Below are 19507 nucleotides of genomic sequence, written 5' to 3' on the forward strand. Positions count from 1 at the left end.
ACCTGACAGCGTGAACCACCACCACCACGACAAGACTGCACGGGAGCAACTCCTCAGTGCCCAGGGGCACCGTAGCACTGCGCCCTTTCACCCCGGCCGCTGTGGGCCACCCTCAGTCTGCGGGAGTGAGTAGAGACACTGGAGTGTTCTAGATTTAAAGCTTTCGTGACTGCAAGGACCCACACTCTTTGGTTCTATTGGGTAAAGTCACGTAGGTAACAAAAATAAAATAACAAAAATCACGACGTTTCGGCCACAACACAAGCAGTCTCGTCCCTTCACCTGATGAAGGCCGCTTGTGTTGTGGCCGAAACGTCGTGATTTTTGTTATTTTATTTTTTACCTACGTGACTTTACCCAATAGAACCAAAGAGTTTAGAGACAGAGTGGTTCGATGTTCAATTGCAAATGCGGCCGTCATTCCTGTACAAAGTGGTGGAATGTTGACCACAATCGAAAATGAATTGGACCTTTTAATCGTCTGATTATCTTTTTAATGTAAAACAATTACAATTTTGGCATGACATCATTCACGTGTCTACATTGCTATTGTAAATAAAAGGCTACTCATCTTGTTTCAGAACAATACAGACAAGATGCAAAAAAGTGTTACCAAAACGGAATGCCGAATTTATATTCGTCGCGTTGACAGCTAACAAAATCCATTTAAGATGTTAGAGAAGTAAATTAACGTGTACAGCGGAAGAAATCTGGGATGCGAATCCCATGCGTGAAGATGAATTTCTAAATGATCTACCGTGTTCTTTCGTTGCTGTCATTCTGTCAATCGCAGGAAGCGCCTGCTACGTAAAATGAACGCGTTCGGTGGTTACACAAAACTAGTTAAACCCCACGTAAACTATTACAAACAAACTACATTCACGTCCATCACGCCGACTTTTGGTCAATGATGACCTGGACACAGGCCCAGGCACGGTCCACAAAACTACGATTCAGTTTAGCGGCAAGAGAAGCACGTGCGGGACGCGGCCTGCTCGGCATTCTGGGTAGCTGCGTGAAAAAACGAAGTTGTGCATGTCGCGCGGCGGTCTCTCCGGCACTGCGAGCTCGGCTCGTGATGGTGTCACTGTAGAGAGTGGAGCGTGATGGTGTCGCCGTGGAGGAGAGTGGAGCGTGATGGTGTCGCTGTAGAGAGTGGAGCGTGAGGGTGTCACTGTAGAGAGTGGAGCGTGATGGTGTCACTGTAGAGAGTGGAGCGTGATGGTGTCACTGTAGAGAGTGGAGCGTGAGGGTGTCACTGTAGAGAGTGGAGCGTGATGGTGTCACTGTAGAGAGTGGAGCGTGATGGTGTCACTGTAGAGAGTGGAGCGTGATGGTGTCGCTGTAGAGAGTGGAGCGTGATGGTGTCGCTGTAGGGAGTGGAGCGTGATGGTGTCACTGTAGAGAGTGGAGAGTGATGGTGTCACTGTAGAGAGTGGAGCGTGATGGTGTCGCTGTAGAGAGTGGAGCGTGAGGGTGTCGCTGTAGAGAGTGGAGCGTGATGGTGTCACTGTAGAGAGTGGAGCGTGATGGTGTCGCTGTAGAGAGTGGAGCGTGATGGTGTCACTGTAGAGAGTGGAGCGTGAGGGTGTCACTGTAGAGAGTGGAGCGTGATGGTGTCGCCGTGGAGGAGAGTGGAGCGTGATGGTGTCGCTGTAGAGAGTGGAGCGTGAGGGTGTCACTGTAGAGAGTGGAGCGTGATGGTGTCACTGTAGAGAGTGGAGCGTGATGGTGTCACTGTAGAGAGTGGAGCGTGAGGGTGTCACTGTAGAGAGTGGAGCGTGATGGTGTCACTGTAGAGAGTGGAGTGTGATGGTGTCACTGTAGAGAGTGGAGCGTGATGGTGTCGCTGTAGAGAGTGGAGCGTGATGGTGTCGCTGTAGGGAGTGGAGCGTGATGGTGTCACTGTAGAGAGTGGAGAGTGATGGTGTCACTGTAGAGAGTGGAGCGTGATGGTGTCGCTGTAGAGAGTGGAGCGTGAGGGTGTCGCTGTAGAGAGTGGAGCGTGATGGTGTCACTGTAGAGAGTGGAGCGTGATGGTGTCGCTGTAGAGAGTGGAGCGTGATGGTGTCACTGTAGAGAGTGGAGCGTGATGGTGTCGCTGTAGAGAGTGGAGCGTGATGGTGTCGCTGTAGAGAGTGGAGCGTGATGGTGTCGCTGTAGAGAGTGGAGCGTGGTGGTGTCGCTGTAGAGAGTGGAGCGTGAGGGTGTCACTGTAGAGAGTGGAGCGTGATGGTGTCACTGTAGAGAGTGGAGCGTGATGGTGTCGCCATGGAGGAGAGTGGAGCGTGATGGTGTCGCTGTAGAGAGTGGAGCGTGAGGGTGTCACTGTAGAGAGTGGAGCGTGATGGTGTCGCCGTGGAGGAGAGTGGAGCGCTCGTTGATCACTGCACCGCGACACGAAGGAGATGCACCGTGCACGTTTTTCTCCGTTAGCCTGAATAACAAAAGCCAAACGCATTGGTCCGTACCAACCGTGGCCTTGAAATGCAAAATGTTATAAAGAACAGCTTTAAATTGGCATAGGAACTAGTTGCCTGTTGGTAAATATTAAGGTAACAGACAAACCCTTCAAAACGTACTAACACAAACTAATTTGTATTCAAATGTGAAATGTTGCAGGCACGTGGAATCCACGCACATTGCCTGGTCCGGAAGATGGTGTGTGTGTGTGTTGCGCTGGGGATGGTGTGTGTGTGTAGCTGGGGATAGTGAATGTGTGTAGATCTGGGGATGGTGTGTGTGTGTAGCTGGGGTTAGTGAATGTGTGTAGATCTGGGGATGGTGTGTGTGTGTGTGTAGCTGGGGATAGTGAATGTGTGTAGATCTGGGGATGGTGTGTGTGTGTAGCAGGGGATAGTGAATGTGTGTAGATCTGGGGATTGTGTGTGTGTGTAGCTGGGGTTAGTGAATGTGTGTAGATCTGGGGATGGTGTGTGTGTGTGTGTGTAGCTGGGGATAGTGAATGTGTGTAGATCTGGGGATGGTGTGTGTGTGTGTGTAGCTGGGGATAGTGAATGTGTGTAGATCTGGGGATGGTGTTTGTGTGTGTGTAGCTGGGGCTAGTGAATGTGTGTAGATCTGGGGATGGTGTGTGTGTGTGTAGCTGGGGTTAGTGAATGTGTGTAGATCTGGGGATGGTGTGTGTGTGTAGCTGGGATTAGTGAATGTGTGTAGATCTGGGGATGGTGTGTGTGTAGCTGGGGTTAGTGAATGTGTGTAGATCTGGGGATGGTGTGTGTGTGTAGCAGGGGTTAGTGAATGTGTGTAGATCTGGGGATGGTGTGTGTGTGTGTGTAGCTGGGGTTAGTGAATGTGTGTAGATCTGGGGATGGTGTGTGTGTGTGTGTAGCTGGGGCTAGTGAATGTGTGTAGATCTGTGGGTGGTGTGTGTGTGTGTGTAGCTGGGGTTAGTGAATGTGTGTAGATCTGGGGATGGTGTGTGTGTGTGTAGCTGGGGATAGTGAATGTGTGTAGATCTGGGGATGGTGTGTGTGTGTGTGTGTAGCTGGGGTTAGTGAATGTGTGTAGATCTGGGGATGGTGTGTGTGTGTGTGTGTAGCAGGAGTTAGTGAATGTGTGTAGATCTGGGGATGGTGTGTGTGTGTGTGTGTAGCAGGGGTTAGTGAATGTGTGTAGATCTGGGGATGGTGTGTGTGTGTGTAGCTGGGGTTAGTGAATGTGTGTAGATCTGGGGATGGTGTGTGTGTGTAGCTGGGGCTAGTGAATGTGTGTAGATCTGGGGGTGGTGTGTGTGTGTGTGTAGCTGGGGTTAGTGAATGTGTGTAGATCTGGTGGTGTGTGTGTGTGTGTAGCAGGGGCGGAGTCCCCGTTCAAAGCCTGAGTGCCGGAGCTTGGGGATAGTGAATGTGTGTAGATCTGGGGATGGTGTGTGTGTAGCTGGGGTTAGTGAATGTGTGTAGATCTGGGAATGGTGTGTGTGTGTGTAGCTGGGGTTAGTGAATGTGTGTAGATCTGGGGATGTTGTGTGTGTGTAGCAGGGGTTAGTGAATGTGTGTAGATCTGGTGGTGTGTGTGTGTGTAGCTGGGGTTAGTGAATGTGTGTAGATCTGGGGATGGTGTGTGTGTAGCAGGGGTTAGTGAATGTGTGTAGATCTGGTGGTGTGTGTGTGTGTGTAGCTGGGGTTAGTGAATGTGTGTAGATCTGGTGGTGTGTGTGTGTGTAGCTGGGGTTAGTGAATGTGTGTAGATCTGGGGATGGTGTGTGTGTGTGTGTAGCAGGGGTTAGTGAATGTGTGTAGATCTGGTGGTGTGTGTGTAGCAGGGGTTAGTGAATGTGTGTAGATCTGGTGGTGTGTGTGTGTGTGTAGCTGGGGCTAGTGAATGTGTGTAGATCTGGTGGTGTGTGTGTGTGTGTAGCTGGGGCTAGTGAATGTGTGTAGATCTGGTGGTGTGTGTGTGTGTGTGTATAGCTGGGGTTAGTGAATGTGTGTAGATCTGGTGGTGTGTGTGTGTGTGTGTAGCAGGGGCGGAGTCCCCGTTCAAAGCCCGAGTGCCGGAGCCGGGACTCCTCGGCGTCGCCGCGGCCCCGGCCTGCGCTCCGTCTTGTGCAGCGGGTCGAGCTCCTTGAAGGTCGCCGCCCCCTCTGGCTCTCCTTCATCCTCATGCACCTCGTCTGATGAACACCACCAGGGCCCGGTCAACCGCCCGCAACGGGCAAAACCACAGAGCGCGTCCCGCCAACAACGCAGGGCCCGCCGATCGACGCGCCGCCGAGCACGGGGGGCCCCGCTCCTCCACCGGCCGCCTCCGCCGCGCACTCAAAATCCGACGCGGACGCCCCCGCGGGGCGGCCGAACACGAGACGGCGGAGCGAGGAATGTGGACTCAATGGGTCGTACACGGTCGCGCGTTGGCCATCTTTGTCCACGAGGGGTACGGGTGAAAGGAGAAACCCCCCCCCGTACGGCAAAACTGGTTCACGCGAGCTCACTTGGCCGACTCCAGCAGCAGACAGAGAGAGAGAGAGTTGACCGCCGTGAGCTCGTCACTCCGACCGGATGATTAAAAAACGACCTCGGGGTAAAATCGAGCGACAAACCTGCGTCGGCCGCTCCGCGGGCCACGATCGACTCCAGCTCCGTGGTGCACCTGTCCAAATGCTCCACCGCCGATCGCAGCTTCTCGCCGACTGCATGGTGAAATTCCCGACACGCACGCCAACACGCAAACACGCCCAGGCGGGGGATCATCAGGGATGCTCGTGGAATCGTCCTCCGCGGAGCCTGGAAGCCCGGAACGCCGTTTTCCCATCGCGACAAACCACCAATGCACCGGAACGAGACGAATTATTTGGCGATGCTGCGCAGAGCACAGCCTAACAAAGAAAAACCTCGCGTTAGTCACGGCCTCAAAACGTATCTACGTAACGCGACGTTTCAGGCAACGGCCCTCCTTCACAGCGCTGAGAAAGCGCCGGTAGAGGTCGCGTTAACAATTGCACGTCACCCTGCTGCGCACCGTGGCAAACCGGCCGTGTGGCTCAGTGTTGGAGAGAGGGGGGGGAGGCTCGCGATGGCTGCGAGTTCAAATCCTGGTTGGCGCTTCCTCTCCTCTCCCCGCGTGAACCGCCACCTCAAGGTGCTTGCGCCGACCTCTAAGGCCTCATCATTGCAAGCCTCCTCCGCGGAGGCAGAGCCGCGCGCGATGGCCCGCTCGGTCAATCCGAGGCCTCTAAGGTTGCGTTCGCATAAGCGGAGGGGATTGCCGAGAGGCGTCAGGGTCGGGATGTAACCCGCGACCTCCTGTATGCCGGGCGAGGTAGTTCACATCTCAAAGCCACCGAGGCGCCCCATCACGAGGCACCGCGACCGGGTCTGAGTGGCATCGCGGGTTTGGTGTTGCCCTGATGCGGTACTGGAGACCCGGCACCAAGGAGTCCGTGATCCGATGTGAAGATGCGGTGCTCTCACCATCTTCGGATTGACGACCACACGGATTAATTTGCTCTGTAAGGTTCCATCTGCCACAAGATGGGACCGCAAATCGCATTTATGTTAAGGGAGTTAATCAAGTAAACGGTGTTCAAAGTAATCTCTTTAAAAAGGAGTTAGGAGCCTTCACTCTGACAGGATACAGTTTTGATTACAAAGCGACGCTTCTCCAAGATCCATCATCAGCGGATGCGATTAATTAATAAACCGCATCCGCACAGAGCGGGGGCAGAAGCAGATACCTGATGCAGAAATGGAATATTAAAAACTCTCCTGGATGCGACTGTGGACACGTAACGACGCAATTCCCGATCATCCAACAAATACGCAGAAGACATCGTTACAGCGATACACCCGGTGTTCCTGACGCGATTGTCCGGCTTGACCCCCCATGCACGTCAAATTGTGCACGTTGCTCTGCATCCATATCGGCAGCCGTACGAATGGAAAATAAAAGATCGCCGTGATCAATCCACCGCCGAGTGAAGGCCTCCCGGGGCCACTGCCACCGCCCGCGCAATCCCGCGGTGCAACAATCTCGATCTCGTCGCTCCGGTGGACGCGACCTCTCTCTCTCTCTCTCGGACGCAATGTCCCTTCGCCGCTTGCTCCGTTATCGGCGTCGACCATCGGGTAACCGTCGTTCCTCCCGGTCCGTTGACGACGCGTCCTGCCCAAGCCCCCCAAGCTCGCTTCTCCTAGCAGCAGCACTTTGGATGTCTTTTGCTGGTGTTTTTTTAATACTTTGCCCAAGCTTTGATAAATACGAATACAAATCATCACTTTTGATTTAAAGCTTTCGTGATTGCAGGAATTCATATTCTTGGTTCTTTCGGTAAAGTCACCACGTAGAAGGGAAACAATAAAATAATAAAAATATAAAAAAAATATTCTCACGACGTTTCAACTGCAACACAAGCAATCATCGTCAGGTGTGAAAACCACAGCAAGAACATTTGAAAAAAAAAATTATTGCTGTGGTTTTCACACCTGATGATGATTGCTTCTTGTGTTGCAGTCGAAACGTCGGGAGAATTTTTAAAAAAAATATTTTTATTGTTTCCCTTCTATGTGGTGACTTTACCGAAAGAACCAATAATACAAATGATCACTTATTTATATTTAGTGAATTGCTTAACCATCTTCTCAGTGTTGCACTCCTATCGGTTTTTATTGCATTGATTGCTGTTGTAACTGGCTGACCCAGCCCCCCCCCCCCCCATTCTGGACATCCGCGGGAAAGAGCTTCACAGCTCACCGGATTCCTCCTTGCAGTCTAAATGAAGATTCCGATCGGACGCGGCGAGCAGGAAACCGAGGAGGACATCTTGGTAAAACAAATCAAGGCGAGCGGATATTTAAACCCCCGATAGCCGTGCACGCGACGAGGAGGAGCAGCGACCCTTACCATCCCAAAGCACGCCGGTGCGCTGCTCGCGCTCCAGCAGCTCCACGCGCTTCATCGCCTCCCTCAGCTCCTCCCGACGCATCTCCAACCGCGCGCCGGCGCGCCCCCGGCGGCGCGGCCCTTCCGACCGCCGGAGCCCCGCCGCCGCCTTCCGCGTCGCCGGATCTACCAGGCGACGGAACTCGACGACGTAGGCGTGATACCGCTCCGTCCCGGACGCGTGGCCCCGGGACCCGTAGTGGCCGCTCGCCGAGACGCCGGACGCGCCGGCGGCGGCGGCGGCGGCGGCGTCGGCGTCGGCGTCCCGCTCCTCGGCGAAGCTCACGCCGCACACGCCGCAGCGCCCCTGGGTCAGCCGCGCGGGTCTGAGGACCGTCTGTCCCGTGGCTTCCTCCCTCAGCCCGGCGCTCAGGGCCACGGCAAACTGCAGGGCCCGCCGTGCCGCTCTCCACCTGCGCCGAGCCTTCAGCCGCGTCCGCTCCTCCGTTTCCCGCCGCGCGGCCAGATGACGCAGCAAGAGCAGCTCGCTCCGCTCCTCGTCCTCGTCCTCCTCCTCCCCCCTCTCCTCGCCGCCGTCGCCGTTCGGGAACCGCCCCGGGCTCGAAGCGGAAATCCCCGGCTCCCCCGGGTCGCGCTCAAATCGCTCGGGGAATCGGGAGGCCGACGACCCGCGGCGGAGGAAGAAGCCGCGCCTCCGCGAGCTCCACACGCAGTCGTAGAGACGATCGCCATCCCTCTGCCGCAGAAGCGCGTCCAGGACAGCCGCCACGTCGCCGGGTCCTTTGGCCGCGTCGGCCGCTTCCAGGCAGCGCAGGAGACGCGGCGGCAGCCTGTCCCGCCTCTCGGGCGGGAGGCCCTCGCCGGCGTTCCTGACGGCCGCGCGGATGCGGGACTGGAGCTTCGCCCTCCTCAGGATGTGGACGTTAACGAGCATGACCAGGCACAGCACGACCAGGCGCTCCGCTGCCCCCGACTCCACGCAGGGGTCATCGCCGCAGGCGTCGAGCAGGAACTCGTTGCGCTCGCCGCACACCATGAGGGCCAAGTGGTCGACGTGCCTCAGCACTCTGTCGTGGCCGGAAGGTTGCTGCTGGCCTCTGCCGAACTCATTAATAGCCTCGAAGACGTCACGGTGATGTTTCGCCTGAAGGGGGGAACGATGAAACAATCTTGATTTTAAGCTTTCGTGGCTGCAGGAATCCACACTCCTTGATTCTTTCGGTAAAAGCCCACGTGGTAGGTAGAAAATAAGATGAAATAAAACGAATCGCGACAACAGGTGGGACAACCACAGCAAGAAAGAATTGCTGAAGTGGGCGAGAGGTCTGCCGTGACAAGAGGTCATATAGGTAAGAGAGGGGGGAGGAGAGAGAAGCGCTAGGGGAAGAGAGGACCTGAGACCGGGGGGGAAGTGGGCAGGGCTGGGAGTGGGAGGCTGGGGAAGCTGGAGATGCGGATATGAAGGCAACAACCATGAAGCAGTTAAGTTTTTTACCTGGTTAATAACATCCTTCCAATGATTGCTCAATTTGTATCCAAACCTTAACTGCTTTATGGTTGTTGCCTTCATATCCGCATCTCCAGCTTCGCCAGCCTCCCACTCCCAACTCCGCCCACTCACCCCCCCCCTCTCTCTCCCCCCTTGCTCCTCCCCCCTCTCTTACCTATATAACCTCTTGTCACGGCAGGCCTCTCGCCCACTTCAGCAATTATTTCTTGCTGTGGTTGTCCCACCTGCTGACGGACGCCTGTTGTTGTTGTTGCGCACGAAACGTCGTGATTTAATTTATTTTATTTTCTAACCACCACGTGGACTTTACCGAAAGAGCCACAGAGTGACAATTAAACGGCGTGAGAGAGCGAGCGTCCGGAGCATCGCGCTCACGTGCTCCGTCAGCGTGGGTCACGTTGCGAGAGCCGTACGATGATACAATCGCACCAAAACGCGTCGCCAACTCTGCGCCTGAGTTGCCGTGGCCAATCTCCTCGTTGAGTTTTGGGCTCGGAGGCGGTTGCTGAATTTGGTTGTTGCGGATTGTCCGTCAGCTTACCGGTGAGCCGCAACTTTAAAAGTTTGCGTGCCGCGCCCGACGTTCAATTTGTTTGGCCGTGTGCGGCGGGTGCGGTGTTTCTAATGACACGCAGTTGGCCAGATCAACAATCGATTACGATTCAATACACACCAAGACTCCGTCCACACACACACACATACACACACACACATACACACACACACACGTACACACATACACATACACACACATGCGCCTATCTGCTTGGTGCCGGCTGTTATAGCCACATCGTGGGCGCTTAAACTTTTCGATCAACGGGGACGGTTTTCTCACGATCAAATTCCGTTCGTGTCGGATCATTCTCAGCAGGAGAGAGCCACCGCAACCCCCGTGTTACAGAGAGACGGACGGACGGACGGCCGGACAGAGTTGACGCACGACTAACTTTCACCCTCCGTTGGAAAAGCCTCACGGAAAAACGTCCGGGAGGTAAATATCCGCGAGGCGCCACCCCCCGGTCCGCGCGTGGCGCACCCACCCGCGGGTTGGGCGGATGCATCCAGCTCCACAGGTTCAGCGTGGCGAGGTAGCCCTGCGGCAGGCAGACCGTGTTCACGTCGGGGCGCGCGCTCGCGTGGACCGCGCAGACCAGCACCAACTGCAGCTCCGCCATCGCCGCCGCGTTGGCCACGCTGGGCACGAGGCCGCCGCCGCCGCGACGCTGCCGCCGCGTCCCGATCAGCTTGCGGAAGCGGCAGAAGGCGTGGATCGAGCCCAGCACGTCTCCCCGCGCGAACGCCCTCTCCGCCGATTCCACGAAGAGGTTGAAAAAGCTGGCGAGGCGTCCGTTGGGCAGGTCGAGCACGCCGGCGGCGCCGCCCGGCCCCGGCCTCTTCCGCTCGACGCGCCGGCGAAACGCTTCTTCTTCTTCGGCGCGCAGGAGCCTGCCGGGCTCCGTCGGAGAATTGACGGCGCGCGCCGCGCGGTACGCCTCGAGCCAAAGGTCGGTCGATTCCCTCCGGCTCTCCTCGCCGCGGGAGGCGACTTCCCGCGCCACGAGCTCGCGCATCGCGGAGCCGACGTGAGGGTTGCTCCGTATCGGCGCCAGGATGTCCCCGCAGGACGCCGGGCTCTCCGACAGCCCTCGCGGGTGGAAACGGCTGGGGAACAGCAGGGCGAGGAGGTCCTCGCAATCAGCCAGCTCTGGCTTGGGAAGGAGCGCCTCCACAAATTTTGCCGCTTCGGGGCTCCGGGACTCCAGTTGCGGGATCGCTTCCAGGAGAATTCCGGACAGCGTCACCAGGTGAACTTTGCTCGCCACCAACTTTTTCAATTCCGCCCCGCCGGCCGCGCCGCCGTGCGCGCCGCGGCAATCTCGGAGCGGGCACGCCCCTCCCGTCGGGTGGCGCCCGCAGACCCCCGGCGTCTGGCGCGCGCGGGACTCCGCCGCCCGGGCGAGGCGCTCGCAGCGACCCAGCAGGTGCCGCGCGAGGACGCGGTCCGCCTCGGGCGTGGGCACGCGCGGCGGCTCGCCGTCGCCGTGCCTCGGGCCGCCGGGGACGTCGAGGAACCTGGAGCCCTCCTGCGTCAACACCCTGCAGGTCCCCTCGCTCCGGCTCAAGCCGTAAAACTCGTAGCTCTGCGCCAGCCACTGCTCCCGATGAGCCGCGGCCTCCCCCGATCTCGCGCCGCCGCCGCCGAGGAAGCTCGCCACGAGCCGCAGCAGGGGCTGCAGCACCTCGAGTGTGATGGGGACGACGTGCGGCGACCCCCCGCCCTCGACGTCCAGCAAAGCCGCGGTCGCTTCGGCAGCGCCCACGACCACGTCGGCCTCGAGGAAGAGCGTGATTGCTTCACGCAGGAGGTCTTCGTCGCTTTCCAACTTCCCAAGCATGTAGCAGGCTTCGGCCTTCCCGCTCACAAAGTTGTTATTCTCGCACGTTTCCCTCACGCTCTGGAGTTCTGCTTTTATTTCGCGCAAAGCTTCCTCCTCCTCCGCCTCGTCTCGTCGGCTGGCGCGTGCCCGCAACGCCCGCAACGCCCGCAACGCGGCACGGGCCTTCGCCAGGAGGCACTCGCCAGCGAATTGGCTCCCGGGCCTGGCGAGCCGCAACACGTCGGTAATCATCCCGTGTTCTCGAAGCATCTTCCCGGCTTCTTCGACCCTGCCCCTCTGCTCGAGGAGGGCGACGGCCTGGGCCAAAAAGTCGTTCATCCTGAGGAAGGCGAGCTGCTCCTCGAAGGCGACGCGGGACAGCGAGCTCATCATCGCGCCCTCGTCGCCCCGCTCCACGTGACGCCTGGCGGCCACGAAGCGGAGCTCGCGCCACTTCCACGGGAAGTCCACGGGGGCGAGGCCTCCGTCGGGGCTCTGCTCGGCCTCACACCTGGGCGCACCGCACCGTGGCACGGGGGGGGGGGGTCCAGAGTGACGGTGGCACCACGCCGTTCAACACTTTTAAACGTATGGCCGATCACGTTTTGATTCCATACAGCCCCTTCGCTAAGGTGCCCAATGGAGAATTGGCAATGATACATACAAGTGTTTTTTTGGGTTAGGTCGCTTAATTATAAACGTGTCCACGTTAAGCCGGCCACCACCTGACACAGCCAATTGGTAATGTTTGGCACGTGAACGGAACGTGGCAATTGGTTACTAGTACAGCACACCGGTGTGTTGGGAGAGTAAATCCAAAACAACATTCATTTACAATCTGACTACGATGTTTCGCCAGCAATTACAACTAGCATCATCAGGCGACAGCCAGATTTATGGAAAAATCCTGCTGTTTCGCCTGATGATGCTAGTTGTAATTAATGGCGAAACGTAATTTGGATTGTAAATGTGGATTTACTCTCCAACACACCACCGGTGTGCTGTACTAGTAACGAATTGGCGTGTTCTGTTTAACGACACATTTATATTTACGCGATTTAACCCCAAAAAACCCCTGTATTATGAACGATATTGGTCGTGAAAGCCTACGTGTTGGAAATCGAACGGTGCGATGAGTAGCCCGTGAATATGATGAGTGCAATAAACGATGATGAAAGTGACAATCAGTAGTTGATGATGAATGAGTGTGATGAATGGGTAGGGAAGTTGGGAAGAGAGATCGTGTAAAAGATGGGGAATGGATGGGGAAGGGGAGTTGAGGGTAAGCAAGGGGCCATTCGTGAGTTTTTAGAGAAGAGTGAAAAATAACGACGCTGATTGTTTGGCGATAATGCGCAAACCGTGGTTTCTCAATCATCCAGCTGTAAAAACACGCCAAACAATCTCTCAGAAACTTCACGAACTGTCTAACCGTTACAACAACTGATGCAGCGCCAAAATCGAAGCGTACCAGATCGCGCAGCGACACACGAGGACGACGACGACGGTGGGTTGTCGTACGACTTTAACATGCGAAGAGGGCAACCTGGTTGAGCGGATGAAAGTCGCGCGATTGAAATGCAACCCGGGGCACGGGCGGAGTACAAACCGTTCAATGAGCCTCGCGGCCTCGTCGTAGCACGAGCTCTTCATGTACCACCCGACTGCCTCTCGCACCTACTCGCACACCACGTGCAGCACGCAAGGTCAACACGAGATCAACACGAGGTCAACGCCGGGTCAACACGAGGCAGTCCGACAGCGCTGCTGCTGCTGCTGCTGTCCTCGCATCGCGACGTCATCGTTCGGTCACTGGGCGACCCATCGGCTCGCTAACACTTGAGAACCCGCATTATTCACAGGTGGCTGCAGCCCGGATTCGAATCCGGTTCTTCTCAGGGGTGGCCATCGCAGCGTTTGGGAACTCTTTGAGCCACCCGGCCACTTGGCCCCTAGCCCTGTATCATTAACGAGGCTCCAGCTCGTGCCAGGCAGCTCGGGATAGGCAACACTCGGTGAGCACGTGACACAAAGCCACGCCGTCCTTCAGGACGTGCCTCCTGCGTCGCTTGGCAATTGTCGCGATATCAATAATGGGGCAGGATCCAATGTCGTGGCTTATAATAACGGGCGACGTACTTAAGATGATGAATAACTTTTGATTTAAAGCTTTCATGACTGCAGGGATTCATATTCTTGGTTCTTTCGGTAAAGTCACCACGTAGAAGGGAAAAAATAAAATAGTAAAAATATAAAACAATAAAATTCTCACGACGTTTCGACTGCAACACAAGCAATCATCATCAGGTGTGAAAACCACAGCAATAATTTTTTTCCAAATTTTCTTGCTGTGGTTTTCACACCTGATGACGATTGCTTGCGTTGCAGTCGAAACGTCGTGAGAATTTTATTGTTTTATATTTTTATCATTTATTGTTTCCCTTCTACGTGGTGACTTTACCAAAAGAACCAAGAATATGATGAATAACGTTTACAGGCGTGGGATGAAAGATGGTAAGGGGGGGGGGGGGTGGTGGTGGTGATGATGCCGGAGGCTCACCTTGCCGAGACGCTCGCACAGCCTGCCGCAGAGGGGGTAGCTCTTTGCGTTCTGCAGGCACTTGAGCGCCATGTGGGGCAGGCCACACTCGAGGTACGTTTTGGCCAGGGCAAGGTAGTCCTGGGCCTTGCTGCTCGCAACACGCGGGCAGCAGCAACAGCAGCAGAGGGGGAGCGTCGTTGCATACCGAGAAGCGGCGACGTTCTGTGGTGCTCAAGCCTGGCTCGGTATCCTTTAAAGCAGACGTGGGAAAAGTACGGCCCCCGGGCCCTATACGGCCCGTTGGGCTTTTTAATCCGGCCCGCCGAACTTGTCCAAATATTATTATTAAATTAAATTTTACCTTTCTCCTGTAATGCCCCCAGTTTCCCCATTAGATGGCGCACTTTGACCGGGAGTGTGGTGTATAGGCCCTATGTTCGTGCAATTTGTTAAACTGCCTTGCAAATAAATGCTTTGCTACCTGTTAAAGGCCAAATCATTTCACGTAATGATTTTTAACACGTAATTTTTATTCAGTTCACACAAACACTCCATCCATCTGTTCCTGGCCCGGCCCCTCTGTCAAATTTTAGAAACCATCGTGGCCCGCGAGTCAAAAAATTTGCCCACGCCCTGCTTTAAAGTCATGGGCAGTGACAAAGGCTCGCGAGTTAGAGTTACAGTGTTAATGTGCATCCCATTGTTTAAACAAAACTAAATATCATCGCCGGCTGTGTTCTATCAACCGTTAAATGAAGGCCTCCCCGAGCCGCCGCCATTCCTCATTGTCTAACAATTCAGCAATTAAATCAGCTTCTAGCACAAAAAGCCGGTAATCGTGGCTCCGTCTCCCACGGCGGTCGCCCTTCACCGGCGTTGCGTTCTACCCGGGACAATTTACTCTTTTCCGGTCAACTTGACGTCTCTGATTTCTGTCTCTTCTCTGATCCATGCGTTTTACCTTTTAGTCTCTCAGTGTAATTCCCCCCCCCCCCACCCCCCACCCCCATGCACCTCTGCACACTTCTTTGCGCCTTTCGTAACAAAAAACATTCTCGGTCAGCGTCCTAACGACTTCCGATCCACATCACTGCCGCCGGCGATGCGGAGGATTGGGAAGCGTGGAACCGACTCGCGGGTGGCACGGAACCGGCTTTCCCGGGCGCTCTTCCCCCCCAGGCGCCGCCGACGCCGGCTTCCTCACTACCGAGCGCCGACCCCCCGCCCGGCCCTCCGCGAGGGAGCGGCGCAGGTGCGGCCGTACCCGGGGCTCCATCCGTTGCTCTGCACGCGCAGCGCCGCGTCGTGAGCCAGCGCCAGCTTCTCCTTCGCCGCAACCCCACCCTTGTGGTAGCACTTGGCTGCCACCTGGACACAAAGACAAAGATCTGTCGGGGCGAGCGCTGGTTGCGAGCGCGCTACGAAGCTCCGGCACGGCGCACGAGAGGCCGGTTGCCATCGCGCCGCCGTTTCCTTATCCTGGAGGAAACTTCCTTGCGTGGAAGCAAGCGCTTCTGTTTGTTTGCCTGCGTCATCACACGTGTGCGTGTGTGTGTGCGTGCGATTCCTCGCGTCTTATTTTGCGTTGCAAAATATGAACGCCTCCGGTATAATGCCAGCAAGGGTAAAACCTTTTTTTTTATCATCTCAAAACTGGCAAAAGGGTCGCCGTGGAAATGTTTTAGCTCTGCTATGTTCTGAGTGGGCCACCTCTGCCAAAGGCCTTGGGTTACAAGATGTTAAATACCTCGCCTGGGATACAGGAGGTTGTGGGTTCAATCGCGACCCTGATGCCTGGAGTTTGCATGTCTCCCTCCCTCTATCTCTCTCTCTTCGTGGACGCATGGAGGCACTCCGATTTTTCCCTCCACGTTGATCAATGTGCGTTAACAGGATTTGGCTGCTAGATTAGCCAGCGCATTGAGCTTTGATTTGTGGCCAGGTTGCTTCCAAAAAAGAGCTCTACAACTCAGTGGGCCTTGCCTGGTCAAATAAAAAAGCTCAGTTTAGTGAAATTGGTAACCGTGAATTCAATAACAAGCACTGGCAAGCGACGGCTGGACTGCCACGCTGAGGCCCAGGTGTCCAGACTGAGCTGTCTCGGCACTCACCTTCCAGCAACGATGCTTGAAAAAGAAATCTCCCTGAGCGTTCCACTCCTCCGGCGTGGAAGAGCGCACAAAGACACCATCATCCAGGCCTGCAGGGCATAAGACAAAGGTCTCCCGTATAGCCTTAACAGACTGTTGGGGAAAGTGCTGTTAAGCGAGCTAAATCTTACAATGAGAGGAGAGAGGCAGGAGAGAGCGTGGAGGGTGGTGGGGTGAGATGAGAGGGGAGAGGCGGGAGAGGACATGGAGGTGAGTATAGTGAGATGAGAGGGAGGAGAATGCATGGAGGTGAGTATGGTGAGATGAGAGGGGAGAGGCAGGAGAGGACATGGAGGTGAGTATGGTGAGATGAGAGGGAGAGGCAGGAGAGGACATGGAGGTGAGTATGGTGAGATGAGAGGGAGAGGCAGGAGAGGACATGGAGGTGAGTATGGTGAGATGAGAGGGAGAGGCAGGAGAGGACATGGAGGTGAGTATGGTGAGATGAGAGGGGAGAGGCAGGAGAGGACATGGAGATGATTATGGTGAGATGAGAGGGGAGAGGCAGGAGAGGACATGGAGGTGAGTATGGTGAGATGAGAGGGGAGAGGCAGGAGAGTGCCTGGAGGTGAGTGAGATGAGAGGGGAGAGGCAGGAGAGGACATGGAGGTGAGTATGGTGAGATGAGAGGGGAGAGGCAGGAGAGGACATGGAGGTGAGTATGGTGAGATGAGAGGGGAGAGGCAGGAGAGGACATGGAGGTGAGTATGGTAAGATGAGAGGCAGGAGAGGACATGGAGGTGAGTATGGTGAGATGAGAGGGGAGAGGCAGGAGAGGACATGGAGGTGAGTATGGTGAGATGAGAGGGGAGAGGCAGGAGAGGACATGGAGATGATTATGGTGAGATGAGAGGGAGAGGCAGGAGAGGACATGGAGGTGAGTATGGTGAGATGAGAGGGGAGAGGCAGGAGAGGACATGGAGATGATTATGGTGAGATGAGAGGGGAGAGGCAGGAGAGGACATGGAGGTGAGTATGGTGAGATGAGAGGGGAGAGGCAGGAGAGGACATGGAGATGATTATGGTGAGATGAGAGGGGAGAGGCAGGAGAGGACATGGAGGTGAGTATGGTGAGATGAGAGGGGAGAGGCAGGAGAGTGCCTGGAGGTGAGTGAGATGAGAGGGGAGAGGCAGGAGAGGACATGGAGGTGAGTATGGTGAGATGAGAGGGGAGAGGCAGGAGAATGGAGAGTGCCGTGGAGTGAGACGAGTGCTAGTCAGTGGCTGAATGGAGGCTCTTGGGACAAGCAGGATCGTGCGAGCGCAAGTTGGACGACCGATCGGCTCGGGAGCCGGCGGAGCGTTATCGCCGAAGCGGCGACGCGACTCCGCCACCCACCCTCCTCTTCGCCCGGGGTGGCACGGACGAGCGTGACGAGGTTCCTCCCGACGAGGTAGCGGAACATGGGCGTGCGCTTCTCCTCGTGGTCATCGAACACCCACAGGTTGACCCGGGCGCGCGTCACCGCCGTGTACAGGCGCTTGAGCTCGCCGACAAGCACCTGGGGGAATGGATACGGCGCGGTGAGCCGGCGCGCCGGCGTCGCCGCGTGACCTCGGTAAAACCCCCTTGGCAAGTGGAAACCCTGCCGCTCGGTGTAGCCGCCGCCCTCCGCAGCGTGTGTGTGTGTGTGTGCGTGTCTGTGTGTGTGTGTCTGTGTGTGTGTGTGTCTGTGTGTGTGTCTGTGCGTGTGTCTGTGTGTGTCTGTGTGTCTGTGTGTGTGTGTCTGTGTGTCTGTGTGTGTGTGTCTGTGTGTGTGTGTCTGTGTGTCTGTGTGTCTGTGTGTGTCTGTGTGTGTGTGTCTGTGTGTGTGTGTGTGTCTGTGTGTGTCTGTATGTGTGTGTCTGTGTGTCTGTGTGTGTGTGTCTGTGTGTGTGTGTGTCTGTGTGTGTGTCTGTGTGTGTGTGTCTGTGCGTGTCTGTGTCTGTCTGTGTGTGTCTGTGTGTGTGTGTCTGTGTGTGTGTGTCTGTGTGTGTGTGTCTGTGTGTGTGTCTGTGTGTCTGTGTGTGTGTGTGTCTGTGTTTGTGTGTCTGTGTGTGTGTGTGTGTCTGTGTGTCTGTGTGTGTGTGTCTGTGTGTGTGTGCGAGAGACGCGCCGAGTGTGCGGAGGCGCCCGGCGCGTAGCGTCGAACGTCTTTCACGCCGTACGTAGCCAACCGACCTTCGTAGGAGGCGCATGGGATGAAGAACAACGAAACTAAACAATGCGAGAAGCGGTCCTGAAGAAGGAGGGGCGTTTCAGAGAGCTGTGGAAGCGCACCCTGAAGGCGCGCGATGCGGCGGCCGTCTTTGTTCAACGGGCCAGCCAAAGGCCGCTGCAAGGGTGGGGCGGAGTTTGCGGCGATGGTTTGCGCTCGGTGACGAGATCAGCGATGGTTTTGACACAAACCGTTCCAGCTTGCCAATTTTCACGAGGGTACAAAAAAATGAAACCCCGCGCCAATTTTCACCCCGGGGGATTCTTCAAATGCCTTTTCATCGAACAATGTCGATGACGGCAACGGTTTGCGTTTGACAGAGTGCCACCTCCCTCCTGTACGCTGGGTCGTCCCAGAGTGCTGTACACCTTACATCTATCTATATTCTTGGTTCTTTCGGTAAAGTCACCACCACGTAGAAGGGAAACAATAAAATTATAAAAAAATAATTAAAATAAAATTCTCATGACGTTTCGACTGCAGCACAAGCAATCATCATCAGGTGTGAAAACCACAGCGAGAAAATTTGAAAAAAAGTGGTGCTAACGTTAAAAATAACCGCCACTTGTTTCAAATTTTCTTGCTGTGGTTTTCACACCTGATGGTGATTGCTTGTGTTGCAGTCGAAACGTCGTGAGAAATTTATTGTTTTATTTTTTTTATTGTTTCCCTTCTACGTGGTGACTTTACCGAAAGAACCAAGAATATGAATCCCTGCAGTCACGAAAGCTTTAAATAAAAAATCTTACATCTAATCTCAGATGAGGTCAAGCGCCAATTCACAAGGTGACTCGGCACTTGACCCGCCAACAGGCATGAGTCTGCCAGTCGCGGGCGATGATTACTGCCACGTGTAATCACCAACTGAGTAATCGCCTGGAATATTTGCTCAATATGCTCATCAGTTCTAAGAAGCTAAGCTGGTATTTGGGCCTGGCTAGTGCTTCCACGCGTGACCGCCATGCATAACACGTGCTGGAGGCCGCAGAGCTCCGTGATGAGCAGCAGTGGGAGAGGTGTAGCAACATCAAATTGTTATACTGCGCTTCCATGCTCACACGTCTAAGCTCCCCGACTTCGTCAACCGACGTTGACCGGCGTGGTGAAGTATGGTCAAATCACCCCCCCCCCCCCCACCACAGCCCGCCTGGCCAATGGGGAGGCCCTCATCCAGCAGCGGAGTGACGAGACGGCCGAATGTGCGCACGGGGTTCAAGCGCTGCTCCGAAGTCGACTCGGGTTTGTGAACGTCAGGTGGAGAGGCCCTGTGGGGGGGCGAGCGCTCGGCACGGTCAGCGGTGTCGGTGGAGCCGGCTTTGTGTGCGGCGGCAACGACGTCAATAACCGGACGACGCGTCCTGTTCAAC

General features: G+C 55.6%; 1 protein-coding gene across 1 annotated transcript in view; it reads right to left on the reverse strand.

The window, feature by feature from the left end:
* Positions 1–4109: 4109 nt before the first annotated feature.
* Positions 4110–19507, reverse strand: part of LOC142916600 (TPR and ankyrin repeat-containing protein 1-like) — a 37829-nt gene continuing 22431 nt past the window's right edge. The window contains exons 13-21 of the mRNA XM_076061735.1: positions 17282–17444; positions 15904–15992; positions 15057–15160; positions 13811–13940; positions 12860–12927; positions 9913–11761; positions 7363–8506; positions 5063–5152; positions 4110–4636 (exon numbers count right to left, since the gene is read on the reverse strand). Of these exons, the coding sequence (XP_075917850.1) occupies positions 4503–4636; positions 5063–5152; positions 7363–8506; positions 9913–11761; positions 12860–12927; positions 13811–13940; positions 15057–15160; positions 15904–15992; positions 17282–17444 (3771 nt within the window). The 3' untranslated portion in view covers positions 4110–4502. The remainder of the gene's footprint in view (positions 4637–5062; positions 5153–7362; positions 8507–9912; positions 11762–12859; positions 12928–13810; positions 13941–15056; positions 15161–15903; positions 15993–17281; positions 17445–19507) is intronic.

This window comes from Petromyzon marinus, unplaced genomic scaffold, assembly GCF_048934315.1.
Source record: "Petromyzon marinus isolate PM22_M1 ecotype Great Lakes invasive population unplaced genomic scaffold, UKy_Petmar_22M1.pri1.0 PM_G_Scaffold_4, whole genome shotgun sequence".
Taxonomy (NCBI): Eukaryota; Metazoa; Chordata; class Hyperoartia; order Petromyzontiformes; family Petromyzontidae; genus Petromyzon; species Petromyzon marinus.